Source organism: Convolutriloba macropyga, chromosome 9 (assembly GCF_964194025.1).
Source record: "Convolutriloba macropyga chromosome 9, txConMacr16.3, whole genome shotgun sequence".
NCBI lineage: Eukaryota > Metazoa > Xenacoelomorpha > Acoela > Convolutidae > Convolutriloba > Convolutriloba macropyga.
This window is the reverse complement of record NC_134476.1, coordinates 33,192,313-33,219,516: the sequence shown is the minus strand read 5'-3', so window position 1 is coordinate 33,219,516 and position 27,204 is coordinate 33,192,313. Positions and strand designations below refer to the sequence as shown.

The window sequence follows — 27,204 nt, the reverse complement described above, 5'->3', positions numbered from 1 at the left end:
GCCATGAAACTTTTCCGAAACTATGATTTTTATAGTTTGCGACAAACTGTTTAATGAACAAATCTCTTTTAAGTGTTGCGTAATTACATGGGCAGAATAGAAGATTTTTAGGTTACTTATTCATAACTTCAATACCTTTTCGGATTACGCTTTTATTGTAGTGTAATCCTACTAACGGTTTGATGAAAAAAACTTTGTTCCCTGATGTTCTGATTATAGCAGTCAAAAGTAGGTAGCGAGATTCCATTTGGACTAATGAATGCTGTTTTTTGATTAGGAATAGGAGAAAGAGTTAGCAGTTTAATCTGTAGTCCAGCAAGACTGGAACAGGTAGTATTTTCTCCTGGAGCTTAATATCTGTAGATGATTCGAATTTCGAACGATGATAACACGCTTTTACTGCCCAGCTTGTTTATTTTTTATAAGGTAACGGATAAGTTGTTATCAATTGTGCTCAATAGCAGGGCTGGATATTGTAAATGGCTTATTACTAAAGAAATAACTATAACACGAGGTAGCTTTGCTCATTATCTATAGTTACACCAAGAAACTTCACGTGACTTTTCTCTTCAATTTTTTGTTTTCGATTTTGTGGTGATTGTTGTTGATTTTGTTTACCAAATACAAAAAATTCAGTTTTATCTGCCTCTGATTTAAGGGCCAGTGACGTAACGTAGCCCAGTATAACTTCTATTGAGTGTTCATTTGAATTTTTTTTACAAATATCAAAGTCGCAGTCTGAGGTCAAAAGAACAGTAGCGTGTTGGAGGTTTTCAAACGTTTTAAGTTCTAAATTGTTTACATAAAGATTGGATAAAAGCGGTCCTAGAACTGTACTTTGGGTGACCTCAGGATGGAATTGAATCAAGTCCGAATTGTCATCATTCACAATAACTCTTTGCATCCTCAGCTTAAGAAACTGTATAATATTTTCACTGATGAATCATTGAATCCAAGATATTTCAATTTTTAATAGTATAGTATGGTTTTTTGAGTGGAAGGCTTTAGAGAGATCAAGAAGAGCACATCTAGTAAACTTTTTGTCATTCAATTCCTTTCTAATTCGCTCAGTGAAATAAACTGGTCCGTCTGTTGCGGAATATTTTTTACTGAAACCCAATTGTGTTTTGACTAATAAAAATTTTTTGCATGCAAATAGTCTTCCATCTGCGCTTTGTATAATTTTTCTTTTATTGAAAGAGCAGTTGTAATAGAAGATGATCTGTAATTGGTTGGTTTACCTGTCTCTCCTTTTTTGTACAGGGGAATCACATTGACTAATTTTAATTCTGAGGAAAGTTTTTCAAGGAAAGCTTTAAATAGATCTGTGAGTGGCCTTGCTACAACTGCCGAGGTAGCACTGAAACCCCATGCTGTGTTCTGGGTCCTGAAGATTTAGATGGGTTCAGAATTCTAAGGACTTGTAAAGATTCATGCTCTGTTATGAAACGGGATGAAAAGCCATTTTTTTGCAACTAGGCCAAAACTTTGCTTTAAGGGAGGTGGATGTTGAAAAACGTCGCCTAGTTTGCTAAATTTATATTTGGACTGATTTGCCATTTTTAGTTTTCTGTTAAAATTTCACCGAGTGAGTTTCTTAAACATACAATTGATGTGGCTGTTTTAGTGCAATTTCTAATTTCATTTTTTAAATTCCATTTTAAGCGCTCAGATTTTAAGGTTTGAGTAGGCTGTTTTTGACAGGAGCAGAAATCATTATCAAATTTTGAACCTACGGTGTTCTTGTTTTTCACAGAACTGATGAATTCAGATTCAGCTAACAGCTTGTCACGTTTGGTATTTTCTTCTCTCGTTGTTGTGGAGACAATTTTTTAGCTAAAAATAAAGTGGTTTCTCGTTACGCACAAAGATATTTTGTATGGAAGCATGCATTTATATAGCATTTGAAAAAATTTTTTCAAACTCAAAAAGTATTTTCTCTGCATCATTGGAGTCAAATTCACTCCAATTTGAGCGTTCTATCATTTTCCGAATTTCAGATTTATTAATAGTCGCGAAGCGATAGCGGCTATTATCGGGGACGTGTTTTACGACTCGAAGAGGAGTATTGAGATTCTACAGTTTTTTTTTTAGCAGAAAGCAAGTTTGTTCATGACTTGAATTTTGACTTCTTTCTGGTCGAGCGTTTACCTCCGTTTTTGATTGCTGACTTCTTTTTTCGAACATAGGACTTTAACAGTAGCTTCGTTTGTAATGTATAGTAATTAGGAACTGCTGGTAATGTTCAAGGTGAAGAGGTCATTTTGAGATTTTTTGTTCCTATATTTGTCCCCTCTAATTATCTAAACCACACCGCACAAACCCCCCTCCCCCACCACCTATCTATCCCCCCCCCAACATCTACCTAACCCCCCCCCCACCACCTACCTAGCCCCTCCACCCACCACCTACCTACCCCCCACCTATGTACCTCCTCCCCACCTACCCCTACCCCCCAAACTACCCCCTCCCTTCAACCAACTACCCCCCCCCCCAACTACCCCAGCACTAGCCACCTCCCCAACCTATCTACCAACCCACCCACCCACCTACCTACTACCCCCCCCCCCCCCACCACCTACCTACCCCCTCACCCCTACCCCCAAACTACACCTTCCCTTCACCTAACTACCCCAACATACCCCCCCCCCCCACTACCCCAGCACTACCCACCTCCCCAACCTATCTACCAACCCACGCCATCTAGCTCCCCCGCTTTTAATGTGGTATGTCGGACTGCTTTTGTTTTTTTCCTCTTGTCTATTTTGATTTTCTGATTTTGTTAAGGTTAGGTTTGAGATTGTAATGCACGACGATTCGAGTCTTTCGGTATTCTACCTGCTATGTTTTTACTTCGTCGTCTCCATCGATGATTCTTACGACCTGACTTCTTGGAATTGTTGTTTTCAATGACTTCAATGACTTCTACTACTTTGCAGCAAAGTTTTGTCTGCGTGACGTCATTGGTTCTGCTTTTACGTCAATTGCGTGACTTACCTCACTCAAAAAATTGACTTCTGAACCCGCTTAATGTTTGAAGATTTACTAGTTAAAGGTCAAATGTGTGCATCTAAGTAGTGTCAAACGTATGTGCCCTAATTCTCGAGTATTAGAGTCTTGAGTTTTATCGTCTATCGCGGCTATTTTCCGGCAATCTGCCGGCTTTGTTAGTTCCGTTTGTCGAATAACTGTTTTGAAAATAATTGAGCCAAACGGTCACTACTGAGTCAAATGATCCCCAATGAGTCGAAAGTGGCAACTAATTATGTATTCAGATATTTATCGGTTATCAGAAAGTCTATGAGCGTTTTTTTTGCGACGTGATTCTTGTGGGGTTGTCAACATTTATTGGATTCAAATCGTAAGGTCATAAAATTGTCTCCAATTTTTTGGTTTTCTTTTTTGCAGAATTAGTTCAAATTATAGTCAGCCATTAGAATTATTGGCTTGTTTTCAGTAATTGCTTTATCAGTGTTTAGAGCCAAATAGTCCAGAAATTCAAGTTTTCTTTTTTGGGGACAGTACGCAATGTTAACCAATGCTTTCCGATTCATATTAATTTTTACTTCTACCCTATGGGATGGTTGTTGTCAAGCTATGTGACGGTTGTTATTATATGCACAATTTAAATTAGGTTTTCTCCAACTATATCAATTACCGATGAATTACGCTACAATCGACCCACCCGATTGCATATTTTCGTTCGAGATTTATTTTTTGTGTTTTAGGCGCATTCCAAAGTGGTCAGACATGGGGACCTGAAGCTGGAGAACATTCTGTTGACTTCGTGGAACTGGGTGCAGGTGTCAGACTTTGCATTCTTTAAGGCAAGTAGTTGTCTACTTACGCTGCTCATCCAGCATTGAAGCTACTGCTCATCAAAAACGTCTTGTATTTTGCCTGTAAAAGAAAATATATGCTTACTAAATGGGATAAAAGATTATCTGTTCGTCCAATGACATTTCGTTCATTCATAGGTAATTTTAACCTAAACCGGAAGTGAATGTTAATTGAAAATTGACCGTTTTTGCAGCTGGTGTTAAAACGGAAGGTTTGTTTTTTAATGTAGGTAAGTCAGAGAGAAACTGGAAAAGCGAAAGAATTAAGTTTGTTTGTCAAAATCTGAAACTAAGCGTTCCACAATGGCTTGAATGAGAAGGCGAGCGAAGTTTACGTTCAAACTGTACTCCATAGTCTTTATTTTCCTTGATTTTGCAGCCTGTGTACTTGCCTGACAACAACCCAGCTGGTTTCAACTTCTACTTTGATGTCTCGCGTCGACGAACGTGCAACATTGCGCCCGAGAGGTTTATATCGGGTGGAGACACCACACTTCGAGACGAGCGATTCTTCGACATTGTCAATTCTCCTCCCGTTTTTGACTCCTCAGGAAATTACCGCGATCTGATGCCATCTATGGACATATTCTCCCTAGGCTGTGTGATTGGCCAACTGTTCGCTGAAACGCACCTGTTCGATCTATCACAACTCTTGAGTTACAAAACTGGTTCCGGTTATGAACCGTCCAACGTGATCAATAAAATCCCGGATGAAGGGATTCGGCAATTAGTGTGGGACATGATCAAAGTGAACCCCTCAGAGCGGAAATCTGCGGATGAGTATCTCTGTGAACATCGAGGTGTGTCTTTTCCAGAGTACTTCTACTCTATTTTGTACAACTTCATGCGGGTTTTCACAACTTCGAGGAGCTCAGATAGGAATATAGTTCTGTTGTCCAGTCACTACCCAACAATCTGTGTGACTATGCGTGAGAGGGGATTCAGCCAGCAGGATCTGAATGACTTGACACTAATTGTGTTTTCTCTTGTCTTGTCCAATTTGAGATCTATTCAGGTGGCCCATTCGAAGCTGTGTGCTTTGAGGTTAGTTCTTAATTTTTTATAAACAAAAATCTCAAATATAAGGGTTCGACGTTCTGGTTACTCTGATAATGACGAAGGTATTTTGCAACCCACTAAAATCGATACCATGGTGTTTTTGAGAGCCAGACACTGCGTTTCAAGTGTAAAACGGGCTTAGATTTCTCAAGTTTTTGGTTAATTTTTGGCTTTTTTCTTTGGTTTCTTCATTTTCAGATCTTTGCGAGGACTTATTTTCAAAATTCAGTACATATGACAGTTTACTTTTGATGTTTCATGCCCTGAATGCTTCTTTCTAACGTCGTAAATGTTTGTTTTTATAAAATTTTGCAAATGCTAATCCGGTTTTGGTAATTTTTGTTCATTTTTTCTGTTTTGTTTTTATTTTGGTTTTTTATTGCTCTCAAACAAAGTTTGTAGCAATTATATTAGTCCTGTCGGTCTTTAGAAAAGTAAAAGTTGCAGAGTCGAATCAAGCTAAACCTAGCCTTATTAAACTGTGGCTAGCTACTGACAAAGCCAACCGCTCGCCGGTCGTTTGAGAGCGATTCGCCCGACGTTAGTCGGTTATGTTATTTATTAGAAAGCCTTTTTCACGCCTTCGGGTATTTGAATTTCGTTCTCCTAATAATCAAATAAAATTTGGTGTTGAGTCTTTGAAGTACAGTGAAAATGTTTTGCAAATTGTTTGAATGTTTCAAAACTTTGAATTGTTTTTTCTTCTTTTATCTGTCCAGGAGCATGGCAGTGTGTGTTTTGCCAGCATGGAATGCTAAATATTGAAACCTTTTTGTTTTTCTTCTTAAATTTTTAACAATATGGTTTTAAACTTTCAAACAAAAAGTTTTCTGATTTTTTTATTAAAAGGTGTACATATTCTCTACATTCCAGCATGTCTCATTCTAGAATTCTCATGAGGACTTCAGCTTTTATAGTATTACAGCTCTGGCTGTATTAGTTGTTCGAAAAATTAAATGAGTTTAGCCTGTCTCGTAATGTTTTTTATTTTTTGTTTGCAGTTTATTTCATTTTTAATAGCCGCACAGCGATAGCTGGGGCTATTATTGGCCTTCTCTTGGTTTTTTTTTATTTCGTCGTCGCGATTTTTGTTACGACCATATGACGTCACAACCACTTCAAATCTGCTTTTTGTTCATTCGTTCATGCAATTTCAACTGAAGTGCGTGCGTGACGCCATTTTTCGCTCTTAGTGGAGCGAGTTTTTTGTTCACTTGATTGATTAAATTTTTGGTCACACTTGACTTACCTCACTCACAAAACTGACTTCCTCACTTTGAAATTGAATTTTATGTACTTTAATTCAAAGAGATAAGGTCAAATGGGTGTGTATCACTCTAAATGAAGGTTATTAGGGAGCAGCTAATAGAGGCAGCAAAAACTTATACAGATTTTTAATCAAAATATAACATATCAGCCTTTAATGAAACGACGAATTTTTTCAGTCTGTCTTCTTTTACTGTTTTTTTGAGGCTGCAGATCTACGAAGCTATTGCGGCTATTTTCTGGCAATCTGCCAACTATGTTTTCTATTGCAGTTCAATATACAAAGATTTTGCCGAAATACCGTTTAGAAGTCTTGACTGACTCTTATTTTCTGCAAAAAATCTTGGGGCTTCAGTTTTTCTGTTAAACCATTTTTGTCTTCGTGTTATTTCATTTGTCTTCTTGGCGATTAATATCCGCCCTATGATTTCATGATTTCACAATGTCTTTTGGCGCTCAGAGTTGATTGTGGAGTTCTCGTTTTTTAAGACTAGTATCATGACAATATTTTGCTGTGCCGGTTTTTTTTTTGCGTATCAACATTTGGCCATCCTAAGAGTTTTAGCCGTTTTTCAATATTGCCAAATGTTTCATAATATGAAACTTTGCGGCATCAGGATTTCAGTGCGTTTTTTAGGGCAAAACTGTCTTATGTTTTAAATCTGAGTCTTTTTTGTACTGTTGCTGAATGATATCTTGATTATTTTTCTTTTTGACTTGTTCCAGTGGTGTCAATGCTCGTTATGACAGTGGTGTGAATTTTACATGTTTTTGATGAAATTTGTTGAGGTAAAGCAGGTACAGCTTTTTGTAAAGTTCTGACGCTTCGTGTCGGTTCCGGAAGTCTTCCGGCTGTTTTTTTTTTGTTTCTTACGATTTTTGTTAAGATTATATGACGTCACAATCACTTGAGATCCGCACAATTTGTTGTTCATTTGTTCATCCATTTTCAGCTGAATTGCGTGCGTGATAATTTTCACTCTTGGTGGAGATAGTTTTTGTTCATTAGCTTGTTTAAGTTTTTGACCACACGTGGCTTATCCCACTCTAAAATTGACTTTTCTTAAATTTAATTCAAAGAGATAAGGTCAAGCGAATGTGTGTTAGTCTAATTGAAGATTATTTGAGAGCACCTAGTAGAAGCAGCAATAAGTTATAAAGATTCTTAACAAAATATAACATCTGAGCTTTTAATAATTTTTCTGTTTTTTTTTACCGTTTTTTAGACTCCAGATCTACAAAGCTATTGCGGCTATTTTCTTGCAACCTGCCGGCTATGTTAATTGAATTCAAAGTGAAGGTCAAGTGAGTTTTTGTCACTCTAATTAAGGTTAGTTAAGAGCAGCTAATGGAAGCAGCAATAAATTAATCAGTTTTTTAATCAAAAAATAACATCTCGGCATTTGATAAAAAGTTTTCTTATTTGGTCATTTTTTACTATCTGACTTTTTGACTGCGGATCTACGAAGCTATTGCGGCAAGCTGTCAGCTATGTTTTAACTCCGCTCAATTAAATTTGATTAGGCTGATTGAGGAGATGTGTGGTAACATGGACTCAGTTGAGATTCTGATCAGAGCGGTACCCTGTCTCGTCCACTTCCTCTCAGATGCAAGTTCTAAAGTAGTAGCTACTGCCGTCTCCTGTCTCACACGTTCCCTCACCTACGTCACACGCGTGCCACGCTCTCAGAGGAAGGTGTTTGTGGAGTACATTTTCCCTGATTTGCTTGATTGTCTCTTCACGCGAACTTCCAAGATGACTCCTGAGCAGTTGCAGGTAGATGCACTCAGCAGTTCTCACACCGTACACCGTCAAAGTTTATCACGAAATGATACGCATATTTTTTATTGGCTGGGTGAAAACCATTATCTCTCCAAATCTTGTTTCGAAACTATTGTTAGTCCAGCTTTTCAAATAATGAGATTGTATAAAGCATCGATTACTATATACGATATAGTCAATGATTGAAAAAACCGTTTGAAAAATGCGGACCTTGTTTTTTTTCAAAATTCTGAAAATTCTGAAAATGGGTTATCAAATTTTAAAAAATGCCGCTAAGATTAAAATGAATAATTTAACTGCATAGAACCTATTGGAACAGCAAATTTTATCACCTTGTAAAAAGCAAGTAACTATTTTTTCTCAGCTAGTACTATATTTACAGAGCTTCTGTGTGGAGAGTGTACTGCATGAGTTTATCAAGTGCTTCCCTGACCTCGTTCAAATGAGCCAGAAGTTCCTGGATCTTTCTGTTGGTAATAACAACATTGTTACTGGGACATCTGGTACATCAACGCTGGATACGGACATCTCTTTTGGCGGAATATCTTATGACGAGGAACTCAGTAAGTAGTGATTTGTAAGTTGTAAGTAGTGATTTATACTTACCTCACATCAAGCAGTTTTTCTGGTTATAAGGAGAGAAAGGAATTGAACTGAAATTGTAGTTTGTCATAAATGCATTTGAAGAAAGTGGCACATTCTTTGCTTGACCGATTTTCGGTCTGACGATTTTAACTTCGTCCTCAAAAACGAGAGGGCGTTAAATGGCTGAGCCTTACATCTTACTAGTCTCCAAGTATGCATTCCATAGAAACTGTTTTGAGGTGACATAAATTCATGGTGTGAAGGACGGTTCCTTATTAATCACCGCAAAGCGATATCTGGGACTATTATTGGCCTTCTCCTGGCGTTTTTCTTTTTTAAGGAAGCATTGTTGTTCATGCGGCCTTTTGACCTAAAAGCAAAAGAGAAGCTATCACGGTGAAAAGAGGTTTGCTAAGCGATAGTTTTTTTGTTTGATGGCTTTTTAATAGCCGCCCTCATCTTCTCAGCCGGCTATTATAGCGCTCCTATTTTTTTTTTACAATTCATAGAATTTGAATTGTATTGGGGCGCTGTCTTTTTTTTAAGATCTGATCACACATTTTCATGATTTTTGAAGTCAAATTGGAGTAGTGATTTTGTTCACGCCGAAACAGGAAATGGAGCGAAAAAGCGAGTGGTTTTGCGGCGTGAATATTTTTCGCTCTAATTTTAAAGTAGAGTGCAAAAATGGTGTTTGAACAAAAATTCGGTTTCTCGGTAGTGGTTTTTTGTTCATATGCGGCAATTTCACTTTGATTTTTACTGCTTTTTCGATTTTTTGGATCAAATATTTTTCGCCTAGTTTTTTGTTTGAATTAAATTTTCATTTCTCGCTAGTGGTTTTTTTGTTCACATGCGGCATTTTGACATTGATATTTTGTTTTTTCTTATTTTTTATCTGATTTTTGAAAATGGTTTTCTCAATTCACTCTTAGTCCATTCTAGGTCTAATTTTTCTGTTTAGTCAATGAAAATTCTTTGAATTGTTCGTCAGGACTTGTCCTGCTATTTTTTTTAAGATCTGTTCACACATTTTCATGATTTTTGAAGTCAAATTGGAGTAGTGATTTTGGTTAATTTCCAAATTTAAAGCAGAGTGAGAAAACGGTGTTTGAACAAAGATTCGCTTTCTCGCTAGTGGTTTTTTGTTCAAATCCGGCAATTTCACTGTGATTTTTACTGTTTTTTCGATTTTTTGGGTCGGTTTTTTTTGTAAATGGTTTTCCCAATCCATTCATAGTCTGTTTTAGGTCTAGTTTTCTGTTTAGTCAATGAAAATTCTTTGAATTGTGCGTCAGGACTTGTCCTGCTATGTTTTTTTACTTCGTCGAATAAAAAAATGTTTCGATTTACCTCATTTTGCCGCTTTTTCAACATTTTGCGTGATATCTTTTTGACTTCTCTAGGCTAGTTTCTCTCATTCTGCTAAAAGTGATTTTGAACATCAGTTGCTCAGCAAAGCAATTCAAAATGAACAGAGTCAGTATAAACAATTGAAGTCCGAAATAGAAACGGGATAAACCCATAAAGCCCAATTTTAGATGCCCGCTATTTGAACGTCGTTCCTTTAAGTCTTAATTACCATCTCTACTGCCTATTGGTATTGATAGTAGCCCCTGTAGCCTCTCTCTAAGAAACAGAAGTACATTATGTTCAACTACGAAATGCCATCAAAATAAATCCGACTTAAAAATGTTTTTGTACAAAAATCTTTTTTTTTCAATAGCTTCTATTCTTTCAATCCCAATCATGCTTATTGGAATCAACGGCGGCTATTTTCCGGCAATATGCCGGGTATGTTTGACTTTGAATAGTTTTTTATGAGAAATGAGTGCATATAGTGAGCCGATATTCCAATTGGCCCTATTTTCTTTAATTTTTTGAAGAATAACATTTGCTTGGAAGAACACCATCTGGAACTAAATAATTCTATATAGAGCGTGTTTAGATGTCCAAAAAGATAAACAGGGCGTTTTGAGGTAATTTTTGTTCCTTTTTTGAACCGATTTGTTAATTTTGGTGGTTAGGGTAATTTAGTTAAATTTTAAAAATTTGATGCGGTTCGAAATTGCTACGCACTAACTTTAAGAGTTATTATCGCTGTGTCTTAGCGGCCAATAATAGGAGTAATTAACTAGAATTATCGCCATTTTAGAAGGACTTATGGTTGTTTCACAGTGCGATTTTAGCGGATATAATTTAAAGTTAGCAAGTAATGGCTTTTATTGATCGGTTCAAATGCGTGATATATCCACTAGCTGCCTTGAATTACAATAGTTTTTCACTGCTATATTCAAGTTCTCTCAGAGTCTATTATAACGTATCAGTTTTGATGTTTTTCCAGTTAATCTTTAATCATTTTATCCAAAATTAAATAGAATATTCCAGAAGAATATGAAGTTTCAAAGAATATGAGTTTTATCAAGTTTGCTGAGTTTTACTATCAACAGGTTATCAGCCTGGTTCTCCGGTGTTCTGGCGATCATAGTTTTCGCAGAGTTGTACCTCGAGCTGTTTTGGTCCTTCGCAAATATTTACTGTTCTTCAAGTTAGGCAATTTCTGGCTTTTGTACGTTTCTTGATAGTCGAGTACATATACAATTGCCGTATTAGTACCTACTTTATCGGAATAATTATTTTACCATGTAAATAACTTCTCATAACTTTATTTACCAATTGTCTTAATTCATCTTTACCGAACTTAAAAAGTAAATACTGAGGCTCTTGGGTACGTAATATATTTATCAGTAATCTAGCAATCTGGGGTTATTTTTTAATAAACTTAAAAAATTAGAGGTTATACAGTCCTAGATGGAAATGCGGACTAAATATGTCCTGGAAAACTATCTGAATTTGAACTAATTTACAGTAATTTATGGATTTTTAAGGGAAATCATCAAGTAACTATGAGGCACGAAATAGGGGAGTGACGTAAGTCTTAGCAGTTGTAAAATTGCTTATGATTCACCGGGATTTTGCCAGTTTTTATAGCTTTTAAAGTTCTACCTAAATTATCTCTTTCGACCTGACTTTTTTGTTGTTTAGTTTGTGTGTGAAAACGAGTTGTGCGTCACTGATTCTGCAAAAGATTTTGAAACTTCTCTCAAATTTTTCATTAGAAAGTATCGCTTAATATTATGTAGAGATTTCTGTTTCCAATTTGACTTTTACGTGCCTTTCTTTCCTTTTTTTCTCTTAATATGCTTTTTTCTCTATTTTTCTATCAGTTGAGAGACAATAAGTAAATGAAAAAAATAAGTAAATGAAAAATCTATTTTGTGCTGTCCCTCCTTTTGCCAATGGTTGTTTTGTAGTCCCAAGTTAAAGATTTTTTCAGATATATTACATGTTTTTGTTATCCAATTTTGTTTTTCTAATGTTATTTTTACTGCTTTGTTTCAAAATTGTTAGTGAAATTATGTGAGAGGTTGATCTGGTTGATCTTGTTTTGTAGACGGCTTGGGCCTTTGTGGATGTCAACTTCGATTCAGTCCCGGAGTCTTCCGGCTTATGTTTTTTGTTTCATCGCCAAGATTTTTAATTTGATCTGATAATAAATATATTGTAGGCTTTTCGGTAAATCTATTTTTTGTCCAAAATACCTAATTTCATTTTGATTTAAGATTTTTGCCAAAACATGTATTGCGCTAAGATATGGAACATTTACGTGTTTTTAATGTCAACTGCGATAGCAAGGCTATTTTTTGTCGCATGCTGGATTTTTGCAATCAAAAAGGATTAAGATTTTTGTTTTTTAACAAACCTTTTTGCACTTTTTTTTTAGTTTTTTAGCAATTACACAAGTTAGTTTTAAACCAAGTATCATTTATTGACACCTTCCATTTTTGTTCAAAAAAGACCCAATGAACATGTAGTATGTTGTCAGAAAAAAGCTCAACGGTGCTTTTGTTTTTTTAAACGTGTTTTGGTAAACTCCTTAATTTATTTTTCGCCTGTTTTTTGGTTTTCCCTGTATTTGTCGATATTTTGTAGTCTTATGACTTATTCTCACTATTAGAGGTCATATTTTTTCCCAAGGAGTTACCTGTAAATCTATCTAATATTTTTTTGGTTGAAAGCATATGGTTGTCATGACTTTAGAATTATTTCCTTTCAAAACTTTGAATGGATTTTGAATGGGCCGGCATGGAAACCGGTGGCGCCCCGACTCTTAGAGTCTTTCGGCTGACTAGACTAAGTATGAGATTCATCGAAACCCCCACCCCCACACCCACATCGCCCCGCAATTTGGACCCCTCAACGAGCCACTGCCGCGCTCACCCCACGCCCCTTCAATTAAGCTTCTTCCTCATTTATATAAATTAAGTCATAAATGAGTAGGAGCAGGGTCGAAACATTATGTCAATTACCCGTCAACCGAGCCTTCTCTGCTTTACATGGATCAAGTATTCAAATTAAATTTGACTTTCTGAAAATTTGTTTTTTTTGCGTTCTGAATGAGTTGGATGAATTAATTTTCATTTTATGATTAAGCTGTGAAATTTTTCCTTTCAGGAACTCTGCGCAACGCAGTGTCCGAGTTCTACTTGCCCATATTCGTGAAGGCATCTGGGATGACAAGGCAACTGTTCCTAGAGATAGACATAGTGAAACTGTGTCTGTTCCACGGCAACCAGCCGGACCAGGACCCCATTGCACAATACCTCCCAACTTGTGCACCTGGGTCACCTTACTGGCCCTTAAATGCGTCATATTTCAGGAACATAGCCAAAGTGTGCGCCTACTACGGCAAGAAGTCAAGCAAACACAACGTGGCGACTTTTATAGAACAAGGTAAAGGTGAAGGAAGTGAACTGAATTGTGGCTTAAAGAAATGTATTTTGAAAGAACAGCGATAAAAATGTTGGAATTCACGAAAATGCGGTATGATGTAGGTCCTGTTTCTAACCTTGAAGTCTTAAAGCTGCAGTATTTCTGAGTTTTTTCTTAACTTGCAACCCCCAGACGCACGTGCCATATTCTTACATGGTAATTTACTATGTAATGTCACGTGCTCTGTAACTGGGGGGTGCATAAGGTACTGGGGGGGGCACAAACGGAAAAGATCCCTTTTATGGTTGCATGACACAGGATCTTACTTATGGTGGAACACACAGAGATATCAGATCAGACGTATTGAACAATTTGACGACGCTCAAAGTGATGCCGTTATTGTAGGCTGTGTCCTGTCATAAGCCTCGTAGAATCAAGTTTCACTAATGGTCAATTTGGGTGCACTGGTCATAAAGAGTTCATGTAATCACCATCGTTTGAGCATTATCACCTCTGTTGCATCTTGCTCAAGAATTGTGACGAAATTTGTCCATTCCGACCCTTCTCTAAATATTCCAGTACAATTTACAAAGGAACAACGCTCTATTTGAGAGTTGTGAAAATCAAGGGATTTTCCCACTAGGTGCTGAGGTTTTATGCGGTCTCTCCTACTTTTTTCTAATAAGACTCGACTAATAAAACTATGATGATTAATTTTGTTTTTGTTGAACTTCGTGTTGATATTATTCGCAGTTTCCAGCTTGTCGATCGAGTGGTTTGACTCCAAAAGTTATCACAGCTTGAGTTTCAAGCCCCGATAACGATGCGAATAAATTCAAAAACGTTGAAAATGTCGTTATATTGAAGCACTTCAAGATCACGAATAATAGAAATTTATATAAATTATCGATTGGAGTTAACTGTAAATGTAATTCTCAGGGATTCACAACCTCGAAGAGTTTGTGATAGTGCAAGCGTTGGATACTGTGAGAGATCTCTACGAGATGAATCTGATTGATGATCAGACGCAGAAAGTGGTACTGTTTGATAAGATCATGCCTTTCCTGTTACATCCCAATCCATGGATCAGACTCAACAGTGCTCGGGTTAGTTAAATAGCGATAGCATCCATCTCAGCTATTAGTAAATCGTGCTATTATTATTCAAATAAAATGCGTTTTTAATTGCCGTCCTCATCTTCTTTGCAGGCTTTTATAGTGGGCCTATTTTTATGAATCGAAGAAGAATTACGGTGATCTAATTTTTACGGCTTGAGGAGGAGTATTGGAGAAGTGTTTTTTAATCAATTTTATTGTTTTGAGTGAATTTTGAAGCAGAAAATGAAAGGAGTGTTGAACAAAATTGGAGAGTGGAGCGAACAGAGCGTGGTTTTTGTTCATTCCACTGCTTTTCAGAGAGCGAGAAATTGGGATGTGAAAAAAAAACAATTCTCTAAGCCAGTGTAATTCTTTTTGTTCGGTCGGCTTTTTCAGGTGTTTTTTTTCAAATTAGATCTTTTGTTTATAGCTGCGAAGCTGTAAGCTGAGCGAAGCTATATTGCGGTGCTCTTGGTTTTTTTACGACTCGAAGAGGAGTATTGGTTTTCTCTCGGTCTTTTTTTTTTTACAGGAAGTACTATTTGTTCAGGTGGCGTTTTGACCTAATAGTGAAAGCGAGTAAAAGTGCCGTGTGAACTGATTTTTCTGATCGAAAGAAGTTTATTGTTCATGCGCTACGTTCAGTGAATGACTTTTTGACTTTGAAAAGAGTTTTTGAGAGATTGGCGCATATAGATGAGTTTTTAGCCGTTTTTCGTCCATTTGGCCCAATTTTTTTAATTGTAACTTGGTTTCTTGTAGAAGTAAATTTTGATCGATACCGCATAAAAATGCAAACATCTGAAATCGAAGCCACAATGTTTTTGAGATCTTGATAATGCGTTTAAAGTGCGAAATTGGCCCATTTTTCTCAATTTTTTTGTCAATTTTTGTTTTTTTTTTTCATTTTTGTTTCATTTTTGGCTTTTTAAGCGGACTTTATTTTACCAAAGTAGTACATATGTCAACGTCTTTTTGATAATTCCTGAATTGGATCCCTCTTTTGGACGTGAGGTGTTTTTGTTTTATAAAAATGTACACATAATAATCCAATTTTCGCGGTTTTTTTGTCAAAGTTTTCAATTTTTTTGTTTGTATTTTGAGTTTGTTAACCATTAAAAGTCTTTTGGTGCTCCATCGTTAGTTTTGGTTTCGTTTGGTTGCTCATTGAGTTGTTTTTGGCCGCAAATCTTTAAAATTCAGTGAAAATTTCTACCATATTTTGAACAGTTTTTTTTGCAAATTGTTCTACTGTTTCGCAATTGCGCTCTTTTAACTTCTTATTGAGACAGGAGGATGGGTATGTAATCTTCTTAAACCTCGATTGCTTATTAACAAACAAAATCATATTTTCAATCTTTTTCATTTTAAATTTTAATTAGGTTTTCCGATTTAGTTTTGATTTCTCAGAAATTGCGAATTATTTTAAATGTACGAGGATTGTAATCTTTATCACAATGTATGTGTTCTCCCTATTCTGGCATGTTTCCTTCTACCATTTTCCTATGAATTATGAATTTATTCGCCCTGCCTGTTTTTATAAAACTGAAAATAATTGAGTTGAACTAATTTTTTTGTCGTTTTCCTTTGAATTTTGTTTTATTTGAACTAATGTTTTTTGTCATTTTCCTTTGAAGTTTTTTTTGCAGTTGATTTTACTCAATGTAATATAGTTCTGAGGTTTCGCTACCTTCACTTTTACAAATTGTGAACAACTTTTTTCTGCGAATATTCTTAGGGCTTGGTTTTGGTAAAATACGAATTTTTGCGTCTGAATATTGTTCTGTCTCTTTAGATTTTTCATTATTAATTTCGATTTAAGTTTTTTGGTCATTGTTTAGTTTTATCGCGTTCCTTCTGATATGAAGCGACAACTATTGTTAACCTTTAAGCGACAAAGTTTATTTAGTTACTAATTGATTTCTGTTTTGATTGTAAAATAGTATTTCGATTAAGAGTTTTCGAAAATTGAAAAGTTTTGTAACAATTTTTGGAATTATCTTTCAGTATTCGCCTTTTTCTTGTAAATTAAAATTTTGTGAGCCTAATATGGCTTGATTTCTGATGCTGGCATACTTTGATGTTTTCAATTGCGTAAAAAGAATTGGATTGTTTTATATGCAGGAGGAATGTAATTTTTAGTTTAGTTGGTTTTGTCTTCATTTTTTGACGGAATTTTTGTTGTTGTTTGTAGACATTTTATTATAAAACAGTTTATTTGAAAGGTAATTCTTTCATGACGACGACTCTTCGAGTCGTTTCCGGAATTCTTCCGGCTATGTTTTTTGTTTCGTCGTCTGACGCTCTTTTTTCGTTTTACATTTGTTCACACAGCAAAGCTGAAAAAGTCAAATTTTCTGAATGACTTCTTCCTCTCACTAACGGCATTTGCGCGCGTGACGTCATTTCTCACTCGCTTTAGCGAAAGTTTTTAGGTTATTTGCGTGATTAGATTTTGATCATACGTGACTTACCTCACTCAATAAAATGACTTTTGCACTTTAAAACTTAAGTTTAATTTGAATTTATTTAAGGTCAAAGGAACTCATATGTGCAGTAAAGGTCCTTAATAGGAGGCTTCCGCGGAATGAATTTGAACAAGCTTTATTAATTTATCGCTGAATGATTTTTACCTAGTTTTTTGAGCGTCGTCGATTTTTTTTCTATTTAGATCTGTATCTGTTTCTATCTCTATTATATGGCACGCAGGTCTATTCTTTCGCAGCTATTCCGGCAATCTGCCGGCTATGTTTACAATTTTTCAGTAGGCTGCGTTTGTAATATTCAGGTCGTTTTGAAAGTGCATAAAAGTGATTTGGTCATTTTATGAGTTTCACGCTGATTTGAAGATTTTTGATTTTTTTACCCATTTTGAGGATGTTTAACCAATTTTTGGCCAAGTATTTTTTTCAATAATTTTTAATAGCCGCGTCAGCAATTCCAGGCGGATATTATTGCGCTCTTTTTTTTACCTCGTCTAAGCCGAGATTTTTGTTTCGTCTTACCCTGCGTCCCGCGTTTTTGTTCTTATAACTTTGTTCTCATAAGTTTTAGTTACTATCTATAATGCTTATTGGTATTCATACTAGACCATGTAGCCTCTCACTGAGAGACAGGAGTATGTTCAACTAGGAAATGACATCAAAATAAATCGCGCTTAAAAATGTTTTTGTAGAAAAAGCAATTTTTGTTGATATTTTCTTTTCTTTCAATCCCAATAGAGCTATGGAAATCAACGGCGGCTGTTTTCCGGGAATCTGCCGGGTATGTTTTTAATAGCCGCCCTCATCTTGTCAGCCGGCTATTATAGCGCTCCTATTTTTTTTACTTCGTTGAACAAAAGTTTCGCTTTACCTCATTTTGCCTCTTTTTTCCAACATTTTGCGTGAAATTTTTTTGACTTCTCTAGGCTAGTTTCTCTCTTCTCTCGTTCTGCTAAATTTAATGTTGAACATCAGTTGCTCAGCAAAGCGATTCAAAATGAACTGAGTCAGTATAAAAAATTGAAGTCAGAAATAGAAACGGGATAAACCCATAAAGCCCTATTTTAGATTCCCGGTACTTGAACTTTGTTCTCATAAGTTTTAGTTACTATCTATAATGCTTATTTGTATTCATACTAGACCCTGTAGCCTCTCACTGAGAGACAGAAGTATGTTCAACTACGAAATGCCATCAAAATAAATCGGACTTAAAAAATGTTTTTTTTTACAAAATTTTTGTTTTCAGTATATTCTATTCTTTCAATCCCAATCATGCTTATTGGTATCAACGGCGGCTATTTTCCGGCAATCTGCCGGGTATGTTTAGAGTATTGAGCTTTTGATTTCGAATATTATTTTCGAAAAGCCCTATTAGGGCTTTCTCCTTATAGAGCTAATGTGTCTCATAAAAATGACAGTCCGAATCTCACCCAAAAAGTCTAGTGGTCTATTAAAGGACTGGTGATCATAGCCACAAGCATCTATCCCGGCTATTTTCCGGCAATATCCCGGTTACGTTTTATTTCAAAAGTATTTTCTTTTTGGCGAAATTTTCATTATGCTGCGTTTAAAATATTCAGGTTTTGAAGGTGCATAATTTTTTTTTTTGAATTTTGAATTTTTTTTATCCATTTTGAGGATTTTTGACCAAGTTTTGAACGAGTATTTTATTTCAATACTTTTTTTAAAAATTTTTTTTGTTTTTGGCCAAATTTATAATAGACGTCCAAATGTTCAAATATTTTATTATGACCAAATTTTCAAAAAGCTGTGTTCGTAATATTCAGGTCGTTTTGAATGTGTTTTGATGATTTTTATTAGTTTCACGCTCATTTAGTAATTTTTTAAAAAAAGTTTTGCCCTTTTTGAGGATGTTTGACCAATTTTGTGCCGAGAATTTCATTTCCTTTCTCTATTGTGAATTCAAGAGACGCCTTTTGCTCATGGGTTTTTAAAATAACCAAATTACTGCAACTTTTTTGTCGAAGAATATGACAACAAATAGAGAAAAACGTGTTTTTGTCTATTTATAGCTGCGAAGCTGTAAGCTGAGTGGAGCTATATTGTTGTGCTCGTCTGACGCTCTTTTTTCGTTTTATATTTGTTCACAACTCAAATCTGAAAAGTCAAATTATCTAAATGACTTCTTCCTCTCACTAACTGCTTTTGCGCGCGTGACGTCATTTCTCACTCTCTTGCAAAAGTTTTTTGCGTGATTAGATTTTGATCATAAGTGACTTACCTCACTCAATAAAATGACTTTTGCTCTTTTAAATTTAAGTTTTTTTTAAATTATTTTAAGGACAAAGGAACTGATATGTGTAATAAGGGTCCCTAATGAAAAGGCTTCTGCGCAATGAATTTTCACAAGCTCTATTAATTTATCGTTTAATTTATTGTTTACATAGCTTTTTGAGTGGCGTCGATAACTTTTCAACTTATATCTGTATCTGTTTCTATCTCTATCATACGGCACGCAAGTCTATTCGCAGCTATTCCGGCAATCTGCCGGCTATGTTTGCTTTTTTTAGGTTTCTTCAAAACTAGGAAGTTTGAGCGCCTAATAAGGCTTCAAAAGTATAGTTTTCGATTTGTTTTTTTGATATTTTTCTATTATTATTTCACCTAAGTTTGCTTTTTCGGGCTTTCTTCAGTTTGTCTATTAGATGATAATTCAGTCAAGTTACTCTTTGAGTCGTTTCGGCATTTCTTTTGGCTATTTTGTCTAATCGATGGACGGGTTCTGAAATATTATGTAAAAGTCAATGCCGCGCGTGAAATTGATTGTTCGTCAAACTGCCGAGCAAAAGTACTCAAAAGGAAGGGTTTTTTGTTCATACCTTTTTCTGAGAGCAAGAAATTATGGTGTGGAAATCTTGTCCTCTAGGAGAGGGATATTTTTGATCACGTGCGTTTTTTATAAATGATAGTAGTAATAACTTAATTTCGTTAGCCAAAGGTTGTTTTTGTTCAGTTATAGTAGCTGGTAATAGTACATTTGGAAACTTTTTGACCGACGTCAGCGTGTAAATGTAAGGCTTCATTTTTTGCAAATGTCAGGCTGCATCTTTCTTCTGATTGTTCAGTATTTCGTGTACACTATTTAATCTAGAGCTATTCTATAGGTCTTGTTAGTAAGAAGTTTATACAGGGTATTTATCACTGAATCAAATTAAGCCAATTTGTTTTTTGTATTGTTTCGGACATTCATTGGATGGGTCACTGATAGAGCCGAAGAATTCTTCAAGTGCTTTCTAAGATGAATTGTCGGGCAGACGCATTTTACTTCTTTGTATGGAATTTTTTTTAAATAAAAAATTGTGGTCTTTTGCTCAAGTGTTAGTTGTTTATCGAATGAAAACGTTTCGTATTGCGGGTTTCTTTTACCAATAGTTGTTTCGAAGTCGGAATATGCGAGATCATTTCATCATATAGGTTTTCATCTGTGTGTTCATGTTTAATAGCCGCCGTCAGCCTCTCAACGGCTATTATTTAGGCGCTCTCTTTTTTTAATTCACGATTTTCAATTATGACTTCTTACTTCTTTCTTTGTTTCAACTGAATGGATTTTAAATTCTTTCACGCGTTCAATTACGCAATGTGGTGAATACAGTCAAGGTCAAAAGATCAAAATCAAAAGAGACGGGATAAACCGATAAAGCCCGGGCATTAAGTCATTGAGAATTAGGTTATCAAATTTCATTAGTGTTTGCTAGCTGACAGTGGTATTAAACTTATTAGCTTTCAGTTTAGAAGCTGAATTAAGTATAGTTTTAGGATCCAACTGAAACTGCAATTAGAACACCACTTTTGGCACTGAAAAAAACTGAAAAAATTCGGTCAATTTATCTCCTTTTTTTTCTGTTTCAATCCCAATGTGCATCAAGCGGTGGCTGTGTTCCGGCAATCTGCTGGCTATGTTTTTACTGTTATTGTTTAAAAATGGTTTGTATTATTAAGTAGGGAGTTAATTGTGTATGCTGGGTAATTGACTGAGGCCAAAGTGATTATTTACTTCGAGTTGGTTTCGGAGCCTTGCGGCTATGTTTTCGTCCTCGTCGAACAAAAATGTTTCGGTGCCTTAGTTCGCAGCTTGACATAATGAGCATTTTTTTTTACTTCTCTGTGCTTGTTTCACGCCTCGCATTCTGCTCAAAAAAACTTTTAAGCAGCAGTTGCTCAGCAAAAGATTCTACGATCAGCAGATTTATCGAAAAAAGAAATCAAAATTCGAAATGGGGATAAACCGAAAAAGCTCAATCATTAAGAGGCAAGAGCAGTTGTGAATGAGTTTGCCATTTCAAGTAATCTAGCATTAAAACTTTTTCTTTCCTTCTAGACTCTTGTGATACATTCAGTCATACCGCTTATTCAATTAAGCAAGAAATATCACGGGACTGACTTTTATTGGGGTTATTGTCACTAGAATAGAATAAGGCGAATATCTGTGAAACTTTGCTGCCTCCCAACGTGTTAAAAAGTTCATCGTTATACAAGATATCTAGAATCGGATGTGCTCATTGTTCAGAAGTTTTTCAGTGTTCAATTGTTTCTACTTGGATCAAATCAATTATCCAGATTCTGATTGTTGGAATTGTTCCAGATTATTTGTGCTCATTTTCAGGCGATCGCGGCTGCTTCGAAGTGTTTTGGCCCGACCAGCGCCCGTGTATTGGTACACCCGAAGGTGAACGATTACGTTCGGGATTTCAGCTCCAAGAGCAGAGTAGCCGTAATCTGCCCTCCTGAAAAGGACATAAGTACACCAAGATCCTTGTTGGCTGCTTATGACAGGTTAAACGTGTTCAAAGCCAAATATGGAATCACTTCAGTTACAAATCCCTCAGTTTTGCTATCAGCTATTGAACCTATCAGAAGGTTTTCGTTGACTAAGTTGTACGAGTTTGACAAACCGCTAGACCAGGTTCTGAACTACTGTGAAAATTTGGTGCTTGTTCAAAATCTGGAGGAAAACCATAATGTCGGGTCCGATGTATCGTCGAGCATTGAGTTTCCAAGTACCTTCTCAGAGGAAGATCATGAGCTAGTTCGAAAGCTGTATTTTGTTGATCAAAGCAGTGGAAGAGGTTGTGATGCGAGGCCCGATCTGCACAAGATGAAGTTGCTCAAGGAACACATTTGTCAAAGGTAACGGGTTTTCAAAATAGTTCAGATTTGTTTTGAATTTCGAACGTAAATTTGCATTTTTGATAGAATGGGCTTTGCAAAGCCCCCCAAATTGTTCTTGGGGGGTTTTCTACTTGATTACTTAATTGCTCTTGAACGAAGTTTGAAGCTATTATTGTAAACGGGTGTTGTTTCTACTACTCTAAGAGGAGTGTTGGTATTCTACAGGTTTGTTTTTTTAGCGGAGGCAAATTTGTTCATGACTTGAACTTTGACTTCTTTCTTTCTTTTAGAACGTTGACTTCTGTTTTCGAACATTGGACTTAACAATAGATTAGTTTCCAATATGTAGTATTTAGGAACTGCTTGTAATATGCAAGTTCAAAAGGTTATTGGTTATTTTGAGAAGTTTTCTTCCCAAAGCTGACCGGCCTCGCTATTCAAACTGCAGAGACACATCTATCAACTTGGTCTTCTTTGTTTTCGAACTCTGACTTCCGTATAATAGCCAACCTCCGGCAATTATTGAGGACCTATTTTTTCTTACAGTTCAAAGAGCTTGGAGTGTGTTGGGGAGCTTGGAGTGTGTTGGGGTGATGTAATTCTTACGACTCGTTTAATAACAACGAGAAAAAAAGGAGGGTTCTGGGAGTTCAGGGAGTGAATAAAGTTTGGGAAAGGTGTTTTGTTGGACGAATTCGGAGAGCGGAGAACCGAGAGGTTTTTTGTTCATTGATTCTTTTGAAACGGTGAGAAATAAAGGTGTGAAATCTTTAGTAAGCGATTTTATCTTTATGTTAACGTGTTTTAAGCTGTATATTGGTTTTAAAATTTGTTGTTGTCAAATTGTTTTTGTTGAATAAAATAACAATATATGGGCTGTTTGATAGCGTTTTGACGCTGTCGGATAATTAAATGGGTTTTTGAGTTGATGTGGAGCTATGTGAACTATTTTGCCGATTTGTAGACTTTTACGCATTGGAGTTAGCGCCACGCCTGAAGACTCCTAAAAAAATCTATACTTACAACTGAGCGTTGTTTTATTGCAAAACTTGCATTTTTTCATATGAATAGAATAGAATAGAATAGTTAATTCAATTGGATAGTATTGGACAACATTTCAATCATCACATCCAATTACAATCCAATTAGGACACAAAATGAGCATAATTGCTCTTCAAGTCTGTGCCCATATACGCAAAAAAATTAATAACCCAAATAAATTGATGTCATCTTGCTGAAGCGTATTAAAAGTTAGTAATAGAGGGCAAAAACATCCCTATTATCTTTAATGTAAAGCTCACTTATTTTTGATATATGTGCTTTCACTTGCTGAAAACTAAAGTTTTGAAAGTTTTCGGGTAATAAATTCAGTTGTTTTAGCCAATTATATGTTTTCTTCAACAAGTTAGCTAATGACTTTTTGTTTTTTGTAGTTTTCGAAAATGGTGGGGGAAATAGGCCTCTTAAACTCCATCTCGTTTGTTTTTTAATGACTGCTAGACTTTGCGGAATTATTTATTGTAGCGGAGATTCGGACCTTATTTGTTTAAAAAGTTCTTTGACAAGTTCAATCACGTAAAGTTCATATACAGTATATATCTTGTTGTCAATTAGTGTAAGACCTAAGGATTCATATTTTTTCCTGAAAAAAATTGCTCGAATGATTTTTCGCTGTACCCTATCAATTTTTTCTAAATTCTGTTTGCTTGTGTTCCCATAGACTAATAGACCATAAGTTATGACCGATTTGGCAAAAGAGTCATAAAACATTAGAAGACACCTTCTTGGATAAAAATGTCGTACCCGATACATTAGTCCGCAAAACTTGTTAAGTTTTTTAACAACAAAATCAACATGATCACGGAATGTTAAGTTCTTATCAATGTAGATTCCTAAATACTTACAAGATGTGTTGTAATCTAGAGCATTATCCTTGAGTTTTACTTTTTCTTTTGTGGGTTTACCGAAATTTATAGCTTCACTTTTGACATAATTAATTGTTAATTTGTTAGTATTAAACCAGTTGGAAACTCTTTCAACATCCATTTGTAGAGGCGAATTATTGTCATTACTGGCATTAACAACAGTAGTATCATCTGCGAACATTACTAAAGTGCTTTCATTACAAACTGCGGGGAGATCATTGATATACAAAATGAACAAAAAAGGGCCCAGAACAGAGCCCTGAGGTACGCCACAAACGATTTGCTTTTCTGTCGTTTTTTTGCATCCTGCACTTACAAACTGGGTGCGCCCAGTTAAATAATTTTTTAATAGCTCCAAAATTGGACCTCTGAATCCATATCTTTCTATTTTTAGTAACAAAATTTCATGATCTATTGTATCAAAAGCTTTGCTTAAGTCAATAAAACTAGCTTGCCCAGTTGATTTGTTGGCAATAACATTTCTAATATACTCCGTTATGGTGGCAACTGCATGCACACATGACATTTTAGATCTAAAGCCAAACTGATTGTTCGCTAGCAAATTATTTTTTACACAAAAATTCATCATCCTCTTAAGCAAGATCTTCTCCAGAATTTTGCTTATTGTACTCAGTAAACTGATAGGTCTGTAATTACCAGGGTCAGTCTTTTTTCCTTTTTTATATAAGGGTATTACTTTGGCTATTTTTAATGAATCTGGGAAAATACGCTCTAGCAAACAATAATTAATGGCTCTTGCAAGATGACATTCAATAATGGGAGAACAACACTTCAAAATTTCGTTTGAGATTCCATCATGACCAGTACTTTTCTTGTTTTTCATTTTCCTCAAGATTTTTGTAACCTCTGATTCATTTGTTTGATGAAGTACCATCGTTTTTTCATTATTGCGTATATTGCAACTGCTTTTTTCGCTATTAAATTTTGCAGATAATTTTGGTCCAATTGAAACAAAGTAATCGTTCAAGTCATCAAGATTTGGTAAATCGATGGTATTGTCCTTTCTTTTACAAGTTTTTAGTGTCCTATAAATAATTTTTGGGCTTGGATTTTTGCCTAGTTTTTTGAAGTTATCGTCTCTTTTTCCATTTCTTATCAAGTTAGTTACCTTGTTCCGTATTTGTTTATATCTAGTTTGGTTTTCAATAGTAGGCTCTGCTATCCATTTTTGAAACATTTTGTCTCTTTACAATGGCATTTTTGATTTCATTTGTAATCCAGCTTGCAGATTTAGGAGAATCAGATGTTTCGAACACCTTTTCAGGCGCAAATTTGTTTAAACTTTCAATAATTTTCTTGATCATTGTACTCATGTAATCATTAGCATTCAAATTCTCAGGAATTTTTTTGATATTCTGGTCTATGACGAAAAGAAAATTCAGCGCTTTGTCTGTTTTGATTGATTCCAAATATCGCATGAGTACCGATGACTGAATGCTTTTAATATTTAAGCTTGATACAAAAAATTCAGCAGTTAATATAAAATGATCGCTTATTGTCGTTCCTAGCGTTTCAGTTTTTATGTTTGTTTCTGTGATTATATGATCAATACAGCTCTTTGAATTTTTGGTTACCCTTGTGGGCATTGAGTTTTGTACTTGAAAATCAAATGATCTTAAAAGATTCTCATAATTTTTTGTACTTTTTTCTCTCTTTAATATATCTATGTTAAAATCACCAAAGATTAAACTTTCCTCTTTTGAAAACTTCAAACAATGTAAAATGGTTTCCAGCTTTGGTTGAAAATCAGTTAACTTCAAAGACGGAGGTCTATAAATCACGCAAAAATTATGCAAACGTTTCTCGTCGTATTTCACTTGTAAAATTAAGCATTCAATTTCTGTGTTAGTATCCTGTATTGTATATTGAAGATTATCTCTAATGTAAAAGGCTACTCCACCAGATCGTCTCTTAGCGTTGTTTCTGGGTTTCGACACTATTGTCTGATAACCTGGTAGATGATAGTCGTCAGGCTGGTCACTATCTTTTAACCATGTCTCAGTTAAAGCAATAACATCAGGTTTTTGATCTAATGTATCAAGGAAAACTACTAGTTCAGCATGATGGAATCTCAAAGACTGAATGTTTAAACCCAAAAAAGTTCGGCTTTTGTTTTAGTATGACAATCAATGATGTATGAAGACTAAATCGGATTCTCTTCACTGCTCTGATTACTCGAGAAGTTATTGCATTCATCGTTCAAGTTTGTACTTTTTTTGGACGGCGGAGACTCTTTTTCAACCAATAAATTGAATACTTTTTCAGTCAAACAGCATAACCTGTCCAGCTTGTCAAATTGTTTTGTGCCACAATGCTTTTGAAAACTTCCTTGAGGTGATTGAAAAGTCACCTGCCGACTTCTTTTCAATGGTGTTTTCTTATTTACATAAGGTTCTTGTGCCAACATCTCTACTGTTTCCATACCCCACTCGTTTTCAGTATTACCATTAGTTCCCACAAGGTAATCAACTTGATGCCGACTGTCAACTGGATACCAAGTTGTATCGTTTTCTGAGAACTTAACGCGTACTTGGTTTTTGTTCGTGGTTGTAAGAAGATTTTTTTCTTTTCTGCAATAGTTGTACAAGTCTCTATCACTTTCCGCTAGACGCTCGTTTATGTGGATTTTAGCCCCAGAAACCGGATCAAAAAAGAATTGCGATTAAACCATACCGAATCGCGCTGATGATTATAAAGAAATTTAACAATTATGGATTTTCTTTTACCTTTCCCAGGTAGGTAGTGGCAGGCCGCAATATCATGAGTTTCAATTGGAATTTGTACTGACCTGATTAACTCCACAATTTTGTGTACCGGGTACTCACCACCGTTCTCTACCCCATGAAAAGTCAAACACATAAAAGATGAATAACGTTCCAATTTAAAAACTCTCTTTGAAAGCTCCTCCTTTTCGGTCCTTAGTTGATCACATCCTCTACGCAGTTGGTTGATTTCTTCTTTTTGATAATTAATTTCTTTAATGAAATCCAGAAATAATGAACGCATTGAATTTGTATCGTTAAGATCAATTGAGTTTAGTTTCTCATACAGCGCCATAGTTAAGAATGCAGTTGAAATTTTATTACGTAATGCAGTGTAAAAGAAAGCGACTGTTTGCTAACTGCTCATTTCGTGCTCTGATGAAAAAAATTGAATCGTGTTGGGAGTGTCTGTGAAACATGTGAAAGTCAATGACGCACATGAAAACATGCAAAATAGTATTAATAGCCGCCGCCAGCCTCT

At 35.6% G+C, this 27,204-nt stretch overlaps 1 protein-coding gene across 3 annotated transcripts in view; it reads left to right on the top strand.

Annotated features, from left to right (window-relative positions):
* Positions 1-27,204, top strand: part of LOC142345741 (phosphoinositide 3-kinase regulatory subunit 4-like) — a 428,489-nt gene that overhangs the window by 294,820 nt on the left and 106,465 nt on the right. For all 3 annotated transcript variants that reach the window (XM_075398038.1, XM_075398039.1, XM_075398040.1), the window contains 7 exons: positions 3,729-3,827; positions 4,219-4,883; positions 7,689-7,941; positions 8,330-8,510; positions 13,048-13,326; positions 14,245-14,411; positions 21,510-22,033. In XM_075398038.1, coding sequence (XP_075254153.1) covers positions 3,729-3,827; positions 4,219-4,883; positions 7,689-7,941; positions 8,330-8,510; positions 13,048-13,326; positions 14,245-14,411; positions 21,510-22,033 — 2,168 coding nt within the window. The remainder of the gene's footprint in view (positions 1-3,728; positions 3,828-4,218; positions 4,884-7,688; positions 7,942-8,329; positions 8,511-13,047; positions 13,327-14,244; positions 14,412-21,509; positions 22,034-27,204) is intronic.